Below are 21,447 nucleotides of genomic sequence, written 5' to 3'. Positions count from 1 at the left end.
TTTCTCCATTTGCTTAAAATGGAGCCCTTACCACTATTTAGGAGTGTCAGATTATACCATTAGTAGGCTTCGTCTTTGACTGATAAAATTCTGATTTCCTGGGGACATATAATATCTCAGAGATGTGCACGTGGAGGAGCTGTAAGACTCTCCATGTCTTCTAAGGGTGCAGCTGTAAAAAATGTGCATTGCCTTCCAATATAAATAATTTACTTTGAACTTTCAGAACAACTTGAAAGTCCAACTGTTTGTTCTGTAAGTGCGGTAGTTGGGTGTTTTGGAAGCCAATATAGATTGCAACTTGAATACTAATGTTTTCTGAATTGGTTTTACATGTATTTAACATTTTGCCTACATTTGCATTATTCTGTTGTAAAACTGGCTGATAGACGTTCAAAATCAGGCTAACAGAATAAGCTACAAAATGTGGATTCCACAATCCAAAATTAAGCTGATTCCAAATAGCGACTATGGTATACAGATTTAGATTTATTTAATTTGCACAGTAAAAAACATTGTAAAGCTGTTAAGTTATAGAACCGTTGTATCACAATTATTTCTTAACTGTTTCAGAATTCACAAGCAGGATTTTAACTCTGGTTATTATACAGTCAAATCTTACAACTTACTTTAGAGCATTACTATGAATCTCTCTTCAGTTTGAAAAGTCATGAAATAGGTTGGGCAATTTAGCATAATTATAGGAGTTCTACCAACCTGTATGTAAGAATATTCATGATCAAATTTTTAATGTATGTACAAAAAAAATGCAAGAAGATTAAACTAAAAGTGGTAACCGTATATATTTAAAAACACGGATTGAATGCACCAATTATTTAGGAACACATTTCAAGTACAAAACCTTAGGTACCCTGTGCATTTACACAATGTTCTCAAAGCAGCTCAACTAAGTTCCTGAAGTCCGGTTTCAGCATCAAGATTAGATGTGTTTTTACTAAGATTAATTCCTATGAAGAGACAGTACATGTTGCATATTAATATTTTAAAACCTTATAACATTGCAATTAGCCCCCAAAATAACATTCAAACAACGAAAAATGGGGCTCTCCCCTGACAGTAACGTTTTTTTAATACAATAATGCACGTTTTGTTATTTGCTGCTTCATTCGTCTAAGGCTGTGTGTGTATGCATCTGATTATGCCACATAACCCAATAATTAGACAAGTGAACAAACTAAGCATACAAGTGTTCAATAATCTGTATAAGTTAGTAGATCTAAAAACACCACTGGAGGGTTTGTTGCTGTAAAGTAAATAAGAACTCCAAGCAGGCCACTTCAACATGGCCGCCTAGCTGACATCCAGTGGTAAGTAAAGAACTTCCCCTGTACCGGCGGATACACTTTCATTACAGCAATCCACGCCAGGCAGGCTGGGCTCTCTAAACTGACTGTACAGGAAGAGTGAAGAATACAAAGTAAACTTTCATTGTGGAAACCTTGTTGCAATTTTGGAAATGACGTGTGTTCCTGGAAGAACTACTTGAAGTCAGTTGTAAGTGTGAAATTTAATCATCAGTTGAGGCACCCAAATAACCTCGCTAGAGACAAAGTTAAACTGTTGGGTGCGTCACCCTGTCCGAATTCAGATTTTTAGGCTTGCGTTGAAATTATTCTTCTGTCTCCTTAATGCCCATGGTCCAAACAAGAGGGCTGTCTGTTTCCACAGTAACAATGCCAGATCCATCGTATGTGTTGGAGGTGCTTACCAATGTTCCAAACTTCAACACTTGGTTATCTGTATAGAAAAGAGGACAAGAGGTGCAATTATTTAAAACGTTACAGTATGCATTGAAACTTGTCATGCCTGTTGTAACACTAGACAAGAAAAGTTAAACAAGGACTGTTCTTGGTTTTTTTATGCTTAGAAGTTTTTTGATTAATAGGAAGTAGTTTCAACAGAACACATGCAATTGCAAATATTGTCAACACTTTACAAATATTACAGCCTACATCCACTTCTTATTTTTTATTATGATATGGTAACTTCCTCTAAAATCGGTGCTTCTAGCAAACATTGCACGCATCAAAAGGTCAGGATAATGATTTTGACAACAGACCACCCGATGGTCTTACATTTTGATGTTTAACAGTCAAATCACAAAACCCCAAGCCCAGGTTGCCTACTGTTAGACCTGGCATCTTTGGCGTGTTTTCCCCTGTCTTTTTTGCTTCTGACTTCATGTTTTTGACTGTGTGCTGAATTTCATTTTTGCTGGTTTTTGAACTCTGGGCACTTTACCACTGCTGATCAGTGCAAAAGTCAAGTACTCCCTGTGTAAATTGTAATTGGCATATTGATTTACTGATAGGTCCCTAGTAAAGTGAAATGTGTGTGCTAAGGGCCTGTAATTGAAATGCTACTAGTGGGCCTACAGCACTGATTGTGCGACCCACAGAAGTAGCCCTGTAATGTGGTCTCAGACCTGCTACTGCAGTGTCTGTGTGTGCTGTTTAAAACTGCTATGTCGACCTGGCAAGAACACCCACTTGCCAGGCACAAACCTTAACTTTTCCTACATGTAAGGAACCCCTACATTAGGCCCAAGGTAGCCCCACGTGCAGGGTACAATGTATGTGAAAGGTAGGACATGTACTGGTGTGTTTTACATGTCCTGATAGTGAAATACTGCCAATTTCATGTTTCACTATTGCAAGGACTATCTCTTCCATAGGTTATCATTGGAGCTGCCTTGTAACATCTTACAAGTGTAACTTTCAATTGGGAAGAGGTAGAGATTTGGAGTTTGGGTTACCTGAACTCAGAATTTAAAAAAAAACATTTTAGATAAGTCAGTTTTTAAATTGTGTGTTTAAAAATGCCACTTTTAGAAAATTGGCATTTTCTTACTTTACCATTCTGTGTGCCTGTCCTCACACAAAGCTGTCTCCACCCCACTGTAGTATGTCTGGAGCCAGGTCACGAAAAGGCAAGGTCTTGGGCACTACAAAGACTTTCCTTTGAAGTTTGCCTACTTCAAAGGCAGAAACTGGTATATGTACAGAAGCTGTGACATCATAACTTCAGAACACTTTTGGACCAACAGGAGATTCTGCCAAGAAAAACAGCTGGAGCAGTTGTAAGAGGGGAACTGGCACTATGCTTGTTGCTTTGTTGTGCTGGCCTACTGCTTTGCTGCTTTTGCCTTGGGCTGTAAAATAACTGGGGTTTGCTTTTTGTATCCTACTTGCCAAGGTTCTCCAAGGGCTTCTGTGTGCTTGCCTCCTGTTAAGAAGTCTCAGGGCCATCAAATAATTTGCATGCAGCCCCTGAACTCCTCTGCTGGGAGTTCTGACCTGCCAAGTTGTGCCAATTCCAGTTCTGGGCCCCTGGAAGGGAGCCTGTTTTTACGACGCAGTCCCGCTGTGTGGCTGAAAAATAGATGCCTCGCCGTGGTGCGGATGAAGAATCGATGAAGCGCTTGCTATGCAGCTGAAAGATCGCTGCAGCCAGAGTTCCGAGCCCTGTCACCGACATATGTGCCAACTGCATCGACTTCAACGTAGGCCCTGCTGTGCAGCTGAAGAAATCAACGCATCACCTGCCATGCAGGTGGAAAATCAATGCAGCGCCTGTTTTGACGCAGCCGCATTGACCCAGCGCATCGGGATTTTTGATGCATTGCACCTGTGCATCCGTTCTTCATCAATGTGCCCCAGCAGTAAGGAACAGAGACCGCAAGTCCGGAAATCGACGAATCACCTGCCTTGACAGTAAGGAACGGACGCATCACTTACATGCACTGCAGTAAGGAATCGATGCATCACCTGCCCTGTGATTAAGGAACTGATGCATCGCTTTATTTTCTGATGCATCACCTCCCCTTGCGCCTGTTTTTCGTCCTTGATTTTGACGCATCCCAGGTACTTTGTAGTAAAAGTGATGCATCCATAGCTTTCTATGGACTGACTATTTGAATTCTTTTAAAAAGGATATCTTTGCTTGCACATGTTGGGTTTTTGTTGTTTTGGTCTTGATTTACTTAGACAAAGATTGGTTATGTTTCTATACTGGTGAGGTGTCCCTTTGTAGTGTTTTCACTGTGTTACTGTGTGTGTTAGTACAAATGCTTTACGCATTGCCTCTGAGATCAGCCTGACTGCTCGTGCCAGGCTAATAAGGGGGTGAGCAGGGGTTATCTGGGGTGTGTAACTCCCTTACCCTAACTAGAATAAGGGTCCCTACATGGACAGGGTGCAAGACACTGCCAACTAGAGACCCCAATATCTAACACATACTAAAGTAATGCAAGGATATATCTTAAAATTACTGTAGCATATTACCTGGAACAAAACACACACACTTAATTAATTGCACAATAAAGGGCATTAAGTGATGTTAGCTGTAAGACTAACACACACATTCAATTATATGCACCTTATTATGACTTTCAGCCAGTGGCGGCTCCCCCATTGGGGCGTGGGGGCGTTGCCCCACTGCTTTCTCACTGTGCGAGAAGGCAGAAACATAAATGGTAATAACTACCATTTTATGTTTCTGCCTTCTCGCATGGCGAGAAAGCAGAAGTGCCTGGTTGGGGGTGGGCGGTCCTGCTCAAGGGCAGGGGGGAGTGGCTTGCCCACTGTTGTGCATACTGACTGTTTGGTCAGCCCCAGGGCCGACCAAACACTCAATACCCACACCAGTGTGCAAGCCACTCCCCCCTGCCCTCAAACAGGACCGCCCACTCTCCCTTTTTCTCTATGTAGGCTGCTGCAGCAGCCTACATAGAGAAAATGGCCCGGGTGGGGCGCGATCCGCTGCGCCTTGTAGCATTGTGATTGGTGGAGGGGAGGGAGGCTGCCTTTCCTGGCTGGTGAGTGACGTCGCGATGAGAGATGGCTGCAAGAATTTGAAAAGACCTGGACGGCGGGAGTCGGACCTATCCGGCAGAAGCTGAGGTGGCAGCAGCGCATGACGGTAAGTTACGTTTTATTTTATTATATTTGTTCAATTAAACAAACCCCCCCCACGACTCCATTTCCAACCCCTCTCCCCCCACCCGCCCGTCATGCCAGCCGTAACTGAGCAGGTTATGGTTTAAATAAACTCATATCGTTTGAAAATAGGCTTCTTGATGGTGAAGGCTGTAAACCATCCTGAACGTCTGTTCGACAGTTTTCAGTTGTAGCTACTTCTTCTGGCATTGGGCTTCATTGGATCACTGGAAAGGGGCCCTGTTACTTAGATGCAGTACAGTTTACAATCTGTTGTGTTCCCTCCCCCTTAGGGCAGCATAACAGTTCTAATATTGGAGCCCGCATGTGTATCAGCATTTCTAAGTAATCTCCCTTGCACCTTATCTTGTTCTGTTAATACGATGACGTTTCGATTGTACATTGTCGAAATTCAATGCTCTTTTAACAGTTTGTGTGGTTTAGAGATTTTGAACATTTTCTGAGTATCTACTGATATTCAAGTATCTCCGAATCGGGGTAGGCACAATAAATTAAGGCCGGGAAACTGAAGTGTGTTTCTCTGCATTGATAAAGAGCACTTTTATTCATTCTGCTCACGTTTATTTTGATGATGTTTAAACTATATTTTTTCCTACGAACTGCTTTCTCACTGGTACTCTTCCCAAATTTAAGTACAACTCCTTTCAGTGACATACCACATCAGATTTGACCACCTGGATAACGTCACTGAATGTAGAAACAATTGCTCTTTTCAGCATCTCGTTGATGAAAGTTCAAATACATACCTAAAAGCAAATGCTAGCGAGCAAATTCAGCAGGTTTTCTTCGATTGTTTACAAGGAAATGAAATGTCGCAGTCCGATCAATGGTGATTTCCAGGGATTCTTGTAAACGGATTCCAATTGTGCTTGGTTGTGTTTCGTACTGTTTAAGGGCGAAATATACTATGGAGCAGCGAGCAAGGTTAAGGTAGATTACTGGGTGTTTACTGGTGGATTATATTGGAAGAGGCCCAGTGGATCTTTTCATAAATTATGTGAAGCGTTATGTGGATGGATGCATGTGCAGAAAGTCACTGCTGTCCATTCCACTCTTCTGGCGTGCATAGAGGTCCATTGTTTACCTGCATGTGCCTGTGATGTTTCAAGACTTCTTTGTCCATTATGTGGTTTTAGCGCATTCCACATTGCTTAATACGTGTATTATTGAGGTGGTGAAGGCTTAGCTTACTATATCACTTCGGGCTATGTTGAGTGCTGTGCTTGGGAGGTGCTATTGGGAATGATACAAAACACCACAGTTGTGCAGATGTCACACACAGTAAAAGCACCACACGCTGAATGGCAGGAGGCTATGGCAAAAAATTTGCTTATTGCGGCAGAAGCAGGTAGTTCAGCGGGAGTACAGACAGGTTGGCTCAATACTTGCATACGTTACCATCACAGATGCAGAAATAACGCAGTAAAAGCTCCAGACTTTGGCCAAGAATGAACTTAGTGCATGTATTCGGTGCAGCAGAAGCAGCAAGGTGCGAGCGAAGTGGGCGGCTGCGAGGCATCAAGCAGGACCAATTGGTTGTCTGCCCTTACGCCTCACTACTTTCAAATGTCACTAGCCGCCACTGCTTTCAGCATTTGTTGGCAATCACTCCGTAATGGACTGGTATCCGGTACAACCAAGTACCAGGTCTTCAGTGAACCACGATTAATCCCACAGCCCCTCAGTGCTTGATCTGAACTGGTGGTTGCAGGTGGGGGCCCACAGGTACTCATTTTTTGGGAACCAGCACTTATTGTTCCTCATCAGATTTTCACCCAAAGCAACAGAGAGAAAAACAAAAGCGAGGGAAAAAAAGACGATAAAGACGGAAAGACTGGCATAAAAAAAGAGGGCAGGGATGAAAAAGTACAGAAAGAGTGAGATAAAGGATTGTAGTGTGTGTGGCGGCTGATTAAAGAGGCACGAGGTGGAATCAAGCGCTGCACACCCAGCCTTGAGCATGTGGGAGCTGAGCCCACGCCCAGGGCGCAGAACCTTGGAAGGCCGCATGAGCCGACTGCAGCGGTCTTCTTTAGACGTGGCTCCAAAAAAGGGCATTTAAATACTGCTTTAGAATTCTGCCGGCTGCCGCATCTGCATTTTGCCTGCTTTTCTTCTCATGGCTTTTAATTCCCTGACTCTCCGACTTTTTTCAACACACAGTTTTAGAGGGCAAATGGGAACGGGCACCAAATGTAGCTTGGCACAGGACGCTCTCTGAACAAAGACCAGCTCTGCTTCCACCCTTGGTTTCCGCCATCCGCGATATATCGGCCGCAGGCTTCTGAGCACAACGTTGCACTTCGCATTTATTTGTTTCACAAATTAAACACTGCTGAGCCCCCAATCAAATGTATGACGTAAATCACCACACGACTGACTTTCCTTTAGGACAGGCTAGAAAGGATTTAAAAAATAACTCTTGCACAACAACCTGATTTAGAACATCTCACCAAAGATGTGATGCAAATGTGTGCAGCAGTTTACATTACCCGCAGCCATTTCTGGCACTTTTGGAAGATGTGGAGAGAAAGGAGGGATTAGTCCGCAGAAACTGTTTCCACTGATCATTTCGACTACCCGCGCCCCAGCAACAAACCACAGCCAAAGACCCACCCGGAGGTTTCTGGGAGAGGAGCAGCCTCCCAAGCACCTGAAGAAAGGCCCAGAACACGAAACCGCGAAATCCATGTCCAGTAACCCAATCTCGAGATGACTTTTGCTTTTGTTCAAAATGAGAGGTTGAGTGTCTTGGATAGTGAATAAAAATTGTCCTGGGACTATGAAATCCAAAAATAACGTATTCACTTATTAAGTTCACATAAAATATAGAATAAAAACTAAAAGAGGTGCTTACATTAATAAATGCGTGGACTCTAATGCTGGTAAAACAGGACTCTTAAAAGTTGCCACAATCCATGTTACAGTTGTTTTTTGCACAATTGGCAAGGGGCGGATTTAGGGCCTGGAGTACACTCTGCGCTAGGAGCGGTGACGAGTGGAAAGGCCTCTGCCACGCCAGTGCACTGGAAGCCACGTCTGGCAAAACTACTCAGCTGGTGACTTGTCCCATCACTTGACTCCTCATCAGCAGTCCTCACAACTCATGCTCGCCCCAGTACACTAGAGGTGGGCTAGGCTCTCAGGGCCCGTGCACGAGACGAGTCCTGAAAATGTTTCGCACGCAAGCACCATATAACAAGCATTGGCATAGCCAATAGGTCTCGCCTTTGGGACCTTATAAGTGTCTAGCCATGCAACAGTTGCATAACTAAATACTTATAAGCAGGGCTTTAAGTGGGCCGGGTCTGTCCGGGTCGGATCACCGGCAGTTTTTTTTTGGGGCCCTCGAAACGGGTCTCTATCGGGCTCTATTTTCGTGGCTACTAAAGGGAGTTCGTTCTTTATTTTATTTTTTTCTGACCCGTTTTGAGGGCCCAAAAAAAAACTGCCGGTGCTCAGACTCTGCCCACTGTTGCTGCACTGTTAGGCAGTGCTTTAAATGGAAAAAGAGAAGTGCCGGTACTCACCAAATTGATAGGGGTGAGCCTGGGAGGTGCGTGTCTGGGGGCTAGCTTCAAGGCAGCCTTGTACACTATCAGCATTTTCTTCTTCACTGTTCAAAGTGCCTTTGGCCAAGTTCTGCCCATAGCTGCAGGGTGTAATTAGCGTTTGTTGTAACTATATATAGCGTGAACTTAGCCAGAGGGCATTAACAGGAGAAGCAGAAGTTTTATGCGAAAGCAGACTTTTTTTTTTTTTTCAAGGCACTCTGACAGACAACGGATCTGCAAACTTTCCCTATAACTCACAGCGCGACAGTTCCAATGTCGAGACCTCTAGCTTAGAAAAACACAGGTGTCTTCCTGTCCTGTTGCGCTGTCAGGGTGTGAGCAGGGCCGGCCTGTTTTAACACCTCATTGTCCCTTTCTTCACGCTCCTTTCACCGTCTCACCCCTGCTGATACACACACCAACAGACCCATCACCGTGAGGCAGCTAAACTATCGGTGATTTAGGTGAGCTGGGGAGGTCCCGAGGCGTTTGGGTTCAGGGGGCAGTCACTGCTTAGCTCAACTCAAAAAGGACCCCCTGCTGCCGCATTTCAGTCTCTATTAGCAAGGGCGCCAAATTTCTCTCCGCCTAAGGCGCCATCTTATCAAATGCTGGCTAGGAGTGTAGGGCTGCAGCCGCAGCCTAGCGCCGGAATCCACTCGACATTAACTGTCAAGCACCCATAACCTAGAGACTGACCACAGCATGCCACTAGGAGTACCGGTACTCTCTTAACACAAGGAGAAGTCCCGGTACTCAATGGGAGAACACGGAGAAGTGCCGGTACTCATGATTTTCTTAAGCACACAGTGCTAGTTATTTTGATTTAGACCACGCCCCTACTCGGATAGGCCACGCCCCCTCAAGATATTAACCACGCCCCCTTTAGAGCACCCCCAGTTTTTTTTTCCACTTAAAGCACTGCTTATAAGGTCCCAAAAGCGAGACCTATTGACTATGCAAAGCGGCCGCAAGCCGCGAAAGTGAAAATGATCGCAATCGCGATCAAACATCAAAGCGGCCGTGAAAGTAATCGCGGTAAAAGCTGCGCGCGCGCCCGCACACATGCACTGTAGCTCTAGGCTGGCCTGGTAGCACTTTTTGGAGCCCTCTCAATAAGTCTCGCCAGACCAGCGCATGCGCTGAGTCAGGCGAGACCTAAAAATGTGATAGAAACTTCAAAATGTGAACACAAATGCATTTCTTCACATAGAGAAGCGTTTCCCAAACCCAATCGGCTTCAATGACCAACATGGTGGCAGAGAGAACAGCAGGTCTCCAGAGGAACGACTCACAGGCCCCGTATGTACATTGGACTCAATTAACCATAGTTTGCGAACTTACTTATTTATCTTTCTCGAGATCGGGGCACTCGAGATATTATCAATATCTGAAAGAAGAAAGGAGGTACGTTATTGGACATTATTGCTAGAAAGGGGGAGCGGGTCATACCCACATGCACAGACATTGTCAGGACTGGCACAGTGGCGAATACATATTTTTCAACAGAGACTGGGGAAATATATATTTCAACATTGTTTTGAAAGCCTTGAAGACAAGGACATCTGGTCTCGTGAGAGTCTTACTCATGTCTTGCACTGCTTCCCCCTACAGCTCAGAACCACATGGAATCACCCACAGATTCGTGATCTCATAATGAAATGTTGAAAGGTCTCCATTGTGACGCATCCCTTCTATAAAAGGCTTGTCATACTGAAGCTGCAGCATTCTTCGCAAGGGCGATAGGCAGAAGGGATCACTGTAGGGTGCTGAAGCTGAGAGGCCAGCTCCGGATGGGCGGTGTAGGCCCCAAAAGAAAGAGGTCGCGGTGAGGGACAAGGAAACAAAGGTGAGCGAAGAAATCATAAAAACTGAACTAAAAAACAAACTGAAAACAGACCTGACATGGACTTGCAACTGGCTTGAAAATCGCCAAATACCCTAACCCTTAATTTATTTACCTCATCCACTGCCAAAGATTTCTCAGATCAAACACCCCGATTTCATCACCATTCTAGTAACCCTGCAATCAATTCCATTAAATCCCTTTCCTCTCACAACTCCCTTCCATTTTCTTCTTTTTTCTTTCTTACTGCTTTTCCTTTTAGTCCTCCCTTCAAATATGTTGTCCATCCCCTTTGTTTCCTTAATGTTCCTCTAATGTTCCCCATGCCTCCTCATCTCCCATGACAACCTATCCACTCCCCAATTTTCACTTCACAATCTTTCCCTTCACTCTCCATTAGTCTCTCCTCCCTTTGCTATAATATCCTGCCCTCCACTCCAGGCGCCTGACCTGCCCAGCCCATCAATTACTCTCCCTACACTTTCCCTCCCCTATAATTTCCGCCCTTTCCCCTACACCAAATCCTACACCTTCCCTTCCTTTGACAATGTGTATCCTTTTTCTTGGCATATCCTCCCATCTGCTCCCCAAACAAACTCCTTGGCATCTGCTGCACTTCCAGCACTACCTCCTCTTACCCCCCTTCTATTCCCCTATAATTGTTCACCATTCCCTTCTGTTTCACCCTATCTTTTCAATACAGTTATCCCTTTTCTTTTCTATCATCCCCTTTCCTTCCTTACCCTCCTAGTCATCTGAATTCCTTTGCCTTTCCTTCTTTTCCTTACCCATCCTTACCTCCCTTCTTTTCCTTTACTTTTCCTTTCCATGCATGCCTGTCGTTTTCCTTCTTGCTCTTTTCTTTACCCTTCTTCCTGCCTCTCTCCTCCTTTCATTTGCCTTCTTTCCTTTCTGTTCTTTACCTTTTTCCATCCATTTCCTTTGCCCTCCTTTCCTTTCTCTTCCTTTGTCTTCTCTTCCATTCCATCCCTTTCAGTTCCTTTCCTTTCCCTTCTTTTCCCCTTCCTTTGATTTCCTTTCTATTAATTTCCATTCCATTCCCCTCCCTTCTTGCCCTTCCATTTCATTCCATTCTCTCCCTTCCCTTACTTTCTATTTACCTTCCCTTATCACCCCTTTCTTACAGTTCCCTCCCATTTACCTTTCATTCTTAAATTTCCTTCTATTCCCTTGCCTTCCCTGGTTTTTCCATCATTTCCTTCCACTGCATTCCCCTCCCATTCATCTACCTCATTTTGCCGTCTCTTCTTTTCCATCTCCTTCCTTCTTTTCCCTTCATTTCTATTATCCTCCTTTCACTTTCTTTACCCTTCTTTTCTTCTCCCTTCCTTTAATTTCCTTTACATTACTTTCCCAAAACAAGGAAGCAAAGAGAAAGGAAGGTAAGCAGAAAGGAAAGTGGAAGAGGAAGGTAGAGAAGGGGAAGGCAAAGGAACAAAAGGTAAAGGAAAGAAAAAGAAGGGGAAAAGAAAGAAGGGGAAGGGAATAGAAGAGAAGGTAAAGGGAAGGAAAATGAAAGGGAAAGGGAAAGAAAGGGCTCAAAGGGGATGGGAGGGAAAGGAAGAGAAGGGGTAAGGAAATGGAGGGGAATGAAGGGCGGGAAGGAAGAGAAGGTTAAGAGAAAGGGAAGGAAAGGTATGGAAGGGAAGTCAAAGGAAGAAAAAGCAAAAAAACGGAAGAGAATAGAAAGAGGGAAATGGAGATAAATGGAATGAAAGGAAGGGTACAGTGGAAGGGGAGGAAATGTAAGGGAATGGTAAAAAAGGGAAATAAAAGGGAAAGTGGAAGAAGTTGGCCTAGTATATGATGTCCACTAATTAAAGTGGACCGCTTGCACCAGTCCAAACCTTATGGTGAATTAAAAGGTCAAAGATAACCTTATGAAAGCTATCCAAGTGGTAGCTGTGAAAAGCAGCCTTCAGGCTTAGTCTTGAAGGAATGTTAACAGCTTGTTTTACCAGAAAGCAATCTTATTGTATTGGTTAAATGAAAGAAGAATCACACAGTAGTTATAAGACTATATATTTATTATTATAACACCTTAAATACCACAGTATCTGCTACACGCAGCACAGAAACAATTGTAAGTAGCACTAATACAAAGTGGGCTCCTGGGGGAGACCAAACCATATACTAAAATAGTGGTGTAAGAACCACGACTCGAATCAAGACAGTGTCTAGAATGTGTAGAATCGCTGGGACCCCAAGGAACCATCCAAGGTGAGTAGGTAGGGACCCGAACGGAGGACGGGTGCAGTGTGAGAACACAACCACGTGCTACGTACAATTCAATGGGAGAGTCACGGTTGCAAGTTTAAAGTTAAAGGACGCTTCCCAGTGGATTACGAGGAAACCCATTGGAACATAGAAGGTTGGAAAGCCACCTCACCCGTGGATACCGAGGTACCAGAGTTACCTATCCCAGGGAAGCCGGGTGCATAGGTCTGAAGTGGCGTCGGAAACCGCCGTCATTCTCAAAGGAAATGCCACTGCTGGAAAGAAGAAAAGTGTGTGGTGGAATCCGCAGGTGGATTCTTGATGGAAGGAACCTGAAAGCAGAGGGGACAGAGTCTGGGTCACTCAGGTGATGACCAGGGGCTCGGTAGACGAATGCCCACCGATGTCGGGTGCTTCAGGTGCATAGGAGGAGGCCTTGACTCTACAGCTGCAGGGCCCAAGAGACGTTGAGGATGACAAGGAGCCGGATATGAGCTGTCCCACGAAGGATGTCGAGTGCTGAGGGGTCGGTGTCCGGCGGGAGCACCAACAAGCCTTGGCAACAACAACCCACGAAGGACAAGAAAGGTTGCGGTCTGGCCCAGCATGGACCAGAGGACTCACCACAGCAAGGGGAGTCAGGGCAGGCCTGGAGCAACCAGGGGAGGCCAAGAAAATCAGGATTGTCCCTCAAATGGACCCACAGGCCGAAGGCCCAGGAGTCGCGAGGGGACCTCTAGCAGTTTCACCAAACCAAAGTCCTTGGTACGAAATGTGCACAGAGGTTTGGGCTATCGACAGCCGAATGCACGAAGTTGGGGAACACCAACAAGCATATGCACTTGCAAATGTACTCGGTGCACAGGGGTTCGGGTTAGGCGGTACCCACAAGGGATACTGGCCTCAAACTTGGTGAGAGGGCAGCTTGACCTCAAGGAACATAGGAACCCACCTCCTGTGTTGCTGGAGCCTTCAAAGTCCGCAGGAGCTCAGGATCAGCAGACTGGTCAGTTGTGTTATGGTGCCTGCGAATGCAGGGGAGTGACTACTTCACCCCAAGGGAGATACTTCAGTTGTCCTTGATGCTCCACAGTTCCTGTATGGAGCCTGTATCGTGCACGGGCACAGACGATGCTTTGGACGGAGAGGGAGACGAAGTCGGGCCCAGTCAAAGTCCAGCGAAGTTCAGAGTGTCCAGATGGTTGAAGGTCAGTGGTTTCTTGTTCAGAATCTTGTCCACGTCGAATCTAGGGTCCAACAGCCAGGCAAGCCCTTTTGTACCCACGGGAGAGGGTATGACAGATTCAGGGAACCCTCCCAGGGGAGGGTCAGGACAGGGGGGGGTAGTTGCACCTATGTCCTTTGTCCAGTTTCGCGCCAGAGCAGGAGCCAACGGCTCCCAGAACTGGTTTGAGCTGCACTATGCAAAGGGACACCAAGTGTGCCCCTCGTGCAGATTTTCAGGCACTTTGGCAGTGCACCCACCTAGCTCCAATACACTAAATCCTGTCTGGGAGGTGGTCACACCTCCCTGTGACAGGATGCCTATTGTGCTGCCTTCCTCTGCTCAAGCTTGGCTCAGCAGCAGGAGGGCAGAAATGTGTCTCTGGTCGGCAGCATCCATTTTGTGCTGTCCGGGTCGAGAAGGCTGGTACCGGGAAGACCAGGGACCCACAAAGCTTGCTTCTGAGGGGTGGAATCATACCTCTGGTGTGGAGGCATGATTCCAAGGTGTTTGATTCCAAACACAACATGTTTTGTTCCAGCTGTTTTTGGTATAGCATTTACCACAAATTTATAATGCACCTCTACCTATATGTCTGGCTGTGTCACAGACAACCCAGGAGAATGGTCTCCGAAGGCTGCAGAGGGGCTGTGGTCATGCAGAGGCACCCTCTCACGTAAAACTCAGCACCCTGCCTTCAGGATTGTTAAGGCCTGCTATAGGGGTGACATGAGTTTTAAGTGTAGTGACCTATACATATAGTATACCTATATCGATCGTAAGTGGTGCATGCACCATCTTACACAGGGTGGCATAATACATGCTTCAGCCCATGGGAGGCCTCTGGGGTACCTATGCCCTGGGTACATGGGTAGCATATACTAGGGACTTATAAGGGTACCCCAGTATCCAATCTAGAGTGTACCCAAGTACATGCATAACATTTTAAGGAGAAAGCAGATAGACTGGGGTCCTGATTAGCAGGATCCCTGTCAGACTGTGTAACATCAAGCAAAAAGTGGGGGTAACCATGAGAAGCAGATCCTACTTTCCTACAGAAAAGCAAGGGAAGGGAAAGGAAGGGGAGGGAAGTGAAGGGAGGGAAGGTAAGGGAAAGGAGGGAAGGGAAGAAAAGAGAAGGGAAGAGAAGAAAGGTCAAGGGAAGAAAAGAGAAGGGAGGCAAAAGAAAGTGAGGGAAGGGAACTTTGTTTTTCTTTCCTGTCTGTCCTCTATTGCCTTTTATTCGTTTGCCTTTCCATTCTCTTTCCTTGCTTTCATTTTCCTTCCCCTTTTGTCACATTCCTTCTTTTTCCGCATGTTCCCCTTGCATTTCTTCCCTTCCTTTGCCTTCCCCGCTTCCCTTTTTCCCTTCCTTTTTCTTCTTTCTTTCGACTTACCCATTCCTTTCCCATCCTTCCTTATCCTTACCCTTCCTTTCCATTCCATTCCTCTCTCTTCTTCTCCGTTTACTTTTCTTTTATTTTCCTTATATTTCTTTCCCTTCCTGCATTTACTTTCCTTCCTGTTCCCCTTCCCTTCTCTTTATTTTACCATCCTTTCCCCGTCTCCCCCTCTCTTTTACCATCCTTTCCCTTCCTTTCTTCCCCTCCTTCACTTCCTTACCTTGCCTTACCCTTCCCTTACATTCTCTTTTCTTTCTTTCTTTCCTTTCCTTCCATTCCATTCCCATTTCTTTCCACGCCCTTTCTATCCTTTCCTTCAACTGCATTCCCCCCTTTCACCTACCTCCTTTCCCCGTCTCTTCTCTTCTATCCCCTTCCTTCTTTTCCCTTCATTTCCATTATCTTCCTTTCACTTTCTTTACCCTTCTTTTCTTCTACCTTTCTTTAATTTCTTTTACATTTCTTACCCAGAGCAAGGAAGCCAAGGGAAGTAACAAAGGGAAAGGAAGGGTAAGGGTAAGAACAGAAAGGAAAGGAAAGTGGAAGAGGAAGGGGAAGCGGAAGGTAGAGAAGGGGAAGCGGAAAGTACAGAAGGGGGAGGCAAAGGAACAAAAGGGAAAGGAAATGAAAAGAAAGGGGAAAAAAGAAGGGGAAGGGAACAGATGAGAAGGTAAAGGGAAGGAAAAGGAAAGGAAGTGCTGGGCATGGAAGGGAAGGGTAAAGAAATGGAGGGGAACAAAGAGGGAAGGAAGAGAAGGTTAAGAGGAAGGGAAGGAAAGATAAGGTCTGAAAGGGAAGGGATCTCAAAGGAAGAGAAAGCAAAAAAAGAAAATTGAAAGAGAGGGAAAGTGAAGGAAAGGAAGGAAATGGAAGGGAATGGTAAAAAAGGGAAGGGAAATAAAAGGTAAAGGCAAGGGAAGGGGAAGGGAGGGAAGTGAAGGGAGGGAAGGCATGGAAAAGGAGGGAAGGGAATAAAAGAAAGGGTAAGAAGGGAAGAGAAGAAAAGGTAAGGGAAGAAACGAGAAGGATGAAAAGGTAAAGTAAGGGAAAGGTACTTTGTTTTTCCTTCCTGTCTATCTTCTATTGCATTTCATTCCTTGCTTTCATTTTCCTTCCCGTTTTGTCACATTCCTTCTTTTTCCGCACGTTACCCTTGCATTTCTTTCCTTCCCTTGCCTTCCACGCTTCGCTTCCTTTTTTCCCTTCCTTTTTCTTCTCTTCTTTCTCTTGACTTTTTCATTCCTTTCTCTTCCTTTCTTTTCCTTACCCTTCCTTTCCATTCCATTCCTTTCCCTTCATTTCCTTTCCTTTTAATTCCTTTAGATTTATTTGCCTTCTCTTCTTTTCCTTTCCCTTTCTCCTGCCTTTTCTTTCCGTTCCCCTTTCCATCTTTTAATTTTCCCATCCTTTCCACGTCTCCTCCTTTCCTTTCCCTTCCCTTCCTTTTCCCCCTTCCTTACCCTTCACTTCCTTACCTTCCCACCCTTGCCTTTCCTTTCCACACACTTTCTATCCTTTACCCTCCTCTTCCCGTATGTTCCCGTCTTTTCCTTTCCATTCTTTTCCTTTTCCATTCCCTTTACTTTCTTTTCGCATACATTGCTTTCCCAATGCAAGGGAAGGTAAGGAAATTAGGGAAAGGAGAAGACGAGAAGTGAAGTTTAGGAAAGGAAGTTGTGGGAAGGGGAGGGAAAGGAAGGCAAGAGGAAGGCTTGACAAGGATATCAGAAGTGAAGGAAAATAAGAAGGGAATGGAAAGTAAAGAAAGGGATGGGAAGGGGAAGGAAACAAAAAGGGAAGGGAAAGGGGACAAAAGGCAGGAAAAGGAGGAAAGGGGAAGGAACAGAAAGACAAAGAAGGGAAGGGTAAATAGGGAAGGCACGGAAAAGGAAGAAAAGAGGAGTGAAGGAAGGGAACATAAGAGAAGGCTAATCTGATTTTGGCTTTTGATTAATTTACCTTCCCTTTGATTTTCTTTGCTCTGCCCCCTTCCTTTCATTCCCCTTTCCTTCCTTAGCTTTTACTATCCTTTTGCTTCTTTTTCTGTCCCTTCCCTTCTTCCAATGCCCCCTTCCTTTCTCTTTTTTGGCTTTCCTTTGTTTCCATCCCTCCCTTTCCCTTGCATTTCCATTCTCTTGCCTTTTTTACGTTTTCCTTACATTCCTTCCCTTATGTCCCCTTTCTCTACCCTTCCCTTTCTTAATCTTCCTTTTATTTCCTTTGGTTCACCTTCTCTTCCAGTCCCTTCACTTTCCCATTCTTTTCCTTCCATTTTATCTCTTTCCAAACCATGCCCTTCCTTATTTTCCCTTCCCCTCTCCTTTCCCTCCCATGCTTTGTTTCCCTCCATTGCCCTCCCTGTGCATCACTTTCCCTTTCCTTAACTTTCTTTCCCATTCCCGTTTCCTTCCCTTTCTTTACCTTCCCTTTCTTTAGTTTTTCTTCCCTTTCCCTCCCGTCTCTCCCTATCCCTTCCTTTTCTGTCCTTCCTCGTCTTTTCCTTTATCTTTATTCGCTACCTTTCCTTCCCCTTCTATCCTTCCCCTTCATTTTCCTTACATTACTTTCCCAAGACAAAGGAAGGGATGCGAAAAAAGGTAAAGGAAAACAACAAAAGGAATATTAAAGGAAATGTATGGATGGTATAGTGTGGGAGTGGAATGGAATGAGAAGGGAAAATATAAAAGAGAAACTGAAAGGAAGGGATAGCGAGAGAAGGTGAATGAAAGGGAAGGAAAGTTAAAAGCAAGTAAAAGAAAGGAAGGGAAGAGAAATGAAGTGAAGTGAAACAAATGGAAGGAATGGGAAAGGAAGGGGAGAGGAAGGAATGATTGGAACTGGAAAGGAAGGGAAGTGCAATGAAGGAGAAGAGAAAGAAATGGAGCGAAAGGAAGTGAAGGGAAGGTAAGGGAAGGAAGAGAAAGGAACAAAGAAAAGGGAAAGAGGACAAGGGAAAGAGGACGGGAAATGAAGGGAAGGGGAACAGAGGGAAGGGTAATGAAACAAAGGAGAGGAAGTGAAATGAAAGAAAGGGAAGGGAAGCAAAAGGAAAAGAAGGGAAATGGTGGGAAGGGATAGATAGGAAGAGAAAGAAAGGGTAGGAAATGAAAGTGAAAGAAGGTAGGGTGAGTGAAGGGAAAGGGAATGGAAAAGGAAGTAAGAGAAGTGGAAAAAAGTAAAGGGAAAGGACGGGGAGGGGAGAGAAAGGAAGGCAAAGGAAGGAGGGCGAAAAGAAGGGACGGGTAAGACAACAGAAGAGGAATGGAAAGGGAGGGAAGAAAGGAGAAACAATGAGGAAACGGAAGGGGCAGGAAAGAGAAGTGAAAGGAATGGGGAAAGAATTAGACAGAAGGAATGGAGGGGGGTTGAAAGGAAGGGGAGGAAAAGGAAAGGGAAATGGAAACGAAAATGGAAATGGAAAGAAGGTAAAACAAAAGGAACCATTTGAAGGGGAAGGGAGATGAAAGGGAATGGAAGTTGCAAAGGAAAGGGAAATTGAGAGAGAAATGGAAAGGGAGAGGAAAATGGAAGGGGGAGGGAAACAGGAAGAAAGGAAACAAGTAAAAAAAGAGCGTAGGACATGCAGAGCAGGAAAGGAAAAAGGAAAAGAAAAAAAAGAAAAGAAAGGAAAAGAAAAGGAGATTGAAGAGAAGGGTATAAATGTAATGGAAAGAGCAGTAAAGGGAATGGGAAACAAAATAGAAAAGAGTAGGAACTTGAGTGAAAGAAAGGGGAGCAGAGAGTCGAGGACAGAAAGAAATAGGATAGAAGGAACCAGATGAAGCAATTGAAAGAAAACTGATGGAAGGGGGGTATTGAATAGAAAGGGAGGTGAGGGGAAGAAAGGGCGAGAGAGAGAAGTAATGGGGATGAATAAAGGAAATAAAGGGGAAAGTAGAAAAGGGAAGGAAGCAGAAGAGAAGGGAAGAAATGGGAGGGAGGAAAAGGAGCGGAGAGGACAAAATTTGTTTGCACAGAGCATTCCTGTGTAAATATAAAAGAATTGCCATGGGCAACAACATCAGTGCCAGACCTGCTCCTCCCCTCTAGCATTAATTTCCACAAATTTTCCCCACTCCTTCAGTCAAGAAGTGCTAATATTAATGCTCAAATGTTCAAGTTCCTAAATTGAGTTTATTTAATCCAGTTCGCACACTGGGTAGTATGATAGTCTTCCCTCTGTAGGCCTGTACATCAAATACTGCAGCAATCTGCCTTAAGTGCTTCCTTGTTCATGTAAAAAAAATTGCTTATTGTGTTCCTTCTGATGAACTATTGCCTTCGATGTGCGCACTAATAGAGATTTCTTTTCATTCATAGTTCCCCCACATCCCTTACACGCTCTGCCATTTTGTCCCAAGGAAGTATCAATTGGAGCAGACAGCTGCTGAACTATATATATATCTGGTAAGAACTTAGTTTATGCAGTGTGTTAATGTTTATTTGGAGTGTGTGTACTAATTCAAAGGACAAAAACAGCTTTAGTCAGTCAAAAAACAATATCAAAAAGTCAGCAATAATGATAAAATACATAAAATGCCAATGTGTGCAATACAAATTGCCAGCATGCACTCAATGAACCAATAAATAGTAATTGTAAAGGATAAAATGCAGTATATACTACACCCTGAATAAAAATATCAAAAGGATGACAGCAGCTAGGCAACTATGAAGTAAAAAGAGAAACTTCAATTCATTAGGTTCCTCTCCTTACTGCTGAATCTACAAAACAGAGTGCTAAAATTACATCTGAATCGCTATGGAATCAACGAGGTAGACGCCTATGGGGAAGAGATAAATACTTTTCCCTTATGCTCTTAAGGAGATTTCGCTATGCCAATGATTTACTTGCTTCAGATATTTGAGATTCTTCACAATAAAGTAATCCCTGAATAGATTCTCTGTTGACCAAGGGTCCAATAACTCATACCAGAATTAATTGTGTCCTGAAGATGGTCTCACAGATTTGTTTCAGCGAAGACCGAAACGTCGACAATGGTTCCATTCTCCTTAGGAATTGTTAAAATGTATTTTCCTTTGAGTATTTACTCCTATATATAGGGCAGACTCATTTTTCTTCGTGGAGATGGACATACACATTGAGAACTAAGATATTTCTCTTGTATTTAATATATATATATATATTACGTACTGGCGGTCGCCAGTAGGTAGTTATAGTTAGGACCACGTTTCCATAGGAAAACCTCAACATTCTATTTTGAATAACTTTGGCGCCGGTCGATGAATCCTCGCGAATTTCTCAAAATAGGTGGGGCGCTACGCTCCGCTCCTACCCTGAAAGTCTCGGGGGGATCCGTCAAGCGGGGGCTGAGATAAAAGGGGGGTCCCAAAACGCGTTTTTCCCATGCATTTTTCCATAGGACCTTTAGAACGAGCTACAGCCCGAACGGCTGAACAGAATTACTCAAAATTTGGCAGAGAGGTAGTCCCTAGGTCAAGGAAGTGCCTTTTGTAGGTTTGGTGTAAATCTGTTCAGTAGATTCTGAGAAAATAGCCTTTAAATCAATATATATCTGAGCCCGCTTACGGTACGCTTACCGTACGCTTACGGTAAGCGTACGGTGGCGTGCGCGAGCGCGATTCTGATTGGCTCTTAGATCTTAGTAAACATTCGAATCGGTCGAAACCAGGAAGCGGCGGCCGCCATTTTGTGTATTTCACTCTGAAAAAAAAGAGTGAAAACAAGGAAAGGGGGCAATGAGGAGAGTTACAGACCCCCTAACATTTGTAAGGGGGTCAAAGAAGGACAGAAAAGTACAAAAAAAACATTTATTGATTTTAAAAAAAATCACGGGGTACGCGTACGGTAAGCTTACGGTAAGCGTACGGTAAAAAAAATAAAAATAAATAAATGAAAAGCAGATTTAAGAGTTTAGATATTAGGGGGCTCTAAAAAGAGCCGTTGTGTTTATGAAGTGATTTTGTAGTGGTACCTACAAGTAAGTACCGATGCAGAGTCTAAGGTTCAAGAGGAAGACTCTGTTCCCTTCATCATTGAAGTGCACACCATCTCCTCTATAAATGTCTTGCATGTCATAACGCAAGTTGTTGTGGTAAATGGCACCCATACCATAGTCACGGAGGAAAGCAGAAACAGATTTGTTGACGTGCTTTCTTGCTTTGTCAATCTGTGGACAGAAATGATTGGACCAGTTCCATTTTTGCCTTTGGCATATGTTGG

At 44.4% G+C, this 21,447-nt stretch overlaps 1 protein-coding gene across 3 annotated transcripts in view; it reads right to left on the bottom strand.

Annotated features, from left to right (window-relative positions):
- Positions 1-469: 469 nt before the first annotated feature.
- TPK1 (thiamin pyrophosphokinase 1) overlaps positions 470-21,447 on the bottom strand; it is a 1,261,698-nt gene continuing 1,240,720 nt past the window's right edge. For all 3 annotated transcript variants that reach the window (XM_085631548.1, XM_085631547.1, XM_085631549.1), the window contains one exon: positions 470-1,758. In XM_085631548.1, the coding sequence (XP_085487674.1) occupies positions 1,631-1,758 (128 nt within the window). In that variant the 3' untranslated portion in view covers positions 470-1,630. The remainder of the gene's footprint in view (positions 1,759-21,447) is intronic.

Source organism: Triturus cristatus, chromosome 10 (assembly GCF_964204655.1).
Source record: "Triturus cristatus chromosome 10, aTriCri1.1, whole genome shotgun sequence".
NCBI lineage: Eukaryota > Metazoa > Chordata > Amphibia > Caudata > Salamandridae > Triturus > Triturus cristatus.
Note: the sequence above shows the minus strand (reverse complement) of the source record. Positions and strands in the feature narration are given on the sequence as shown.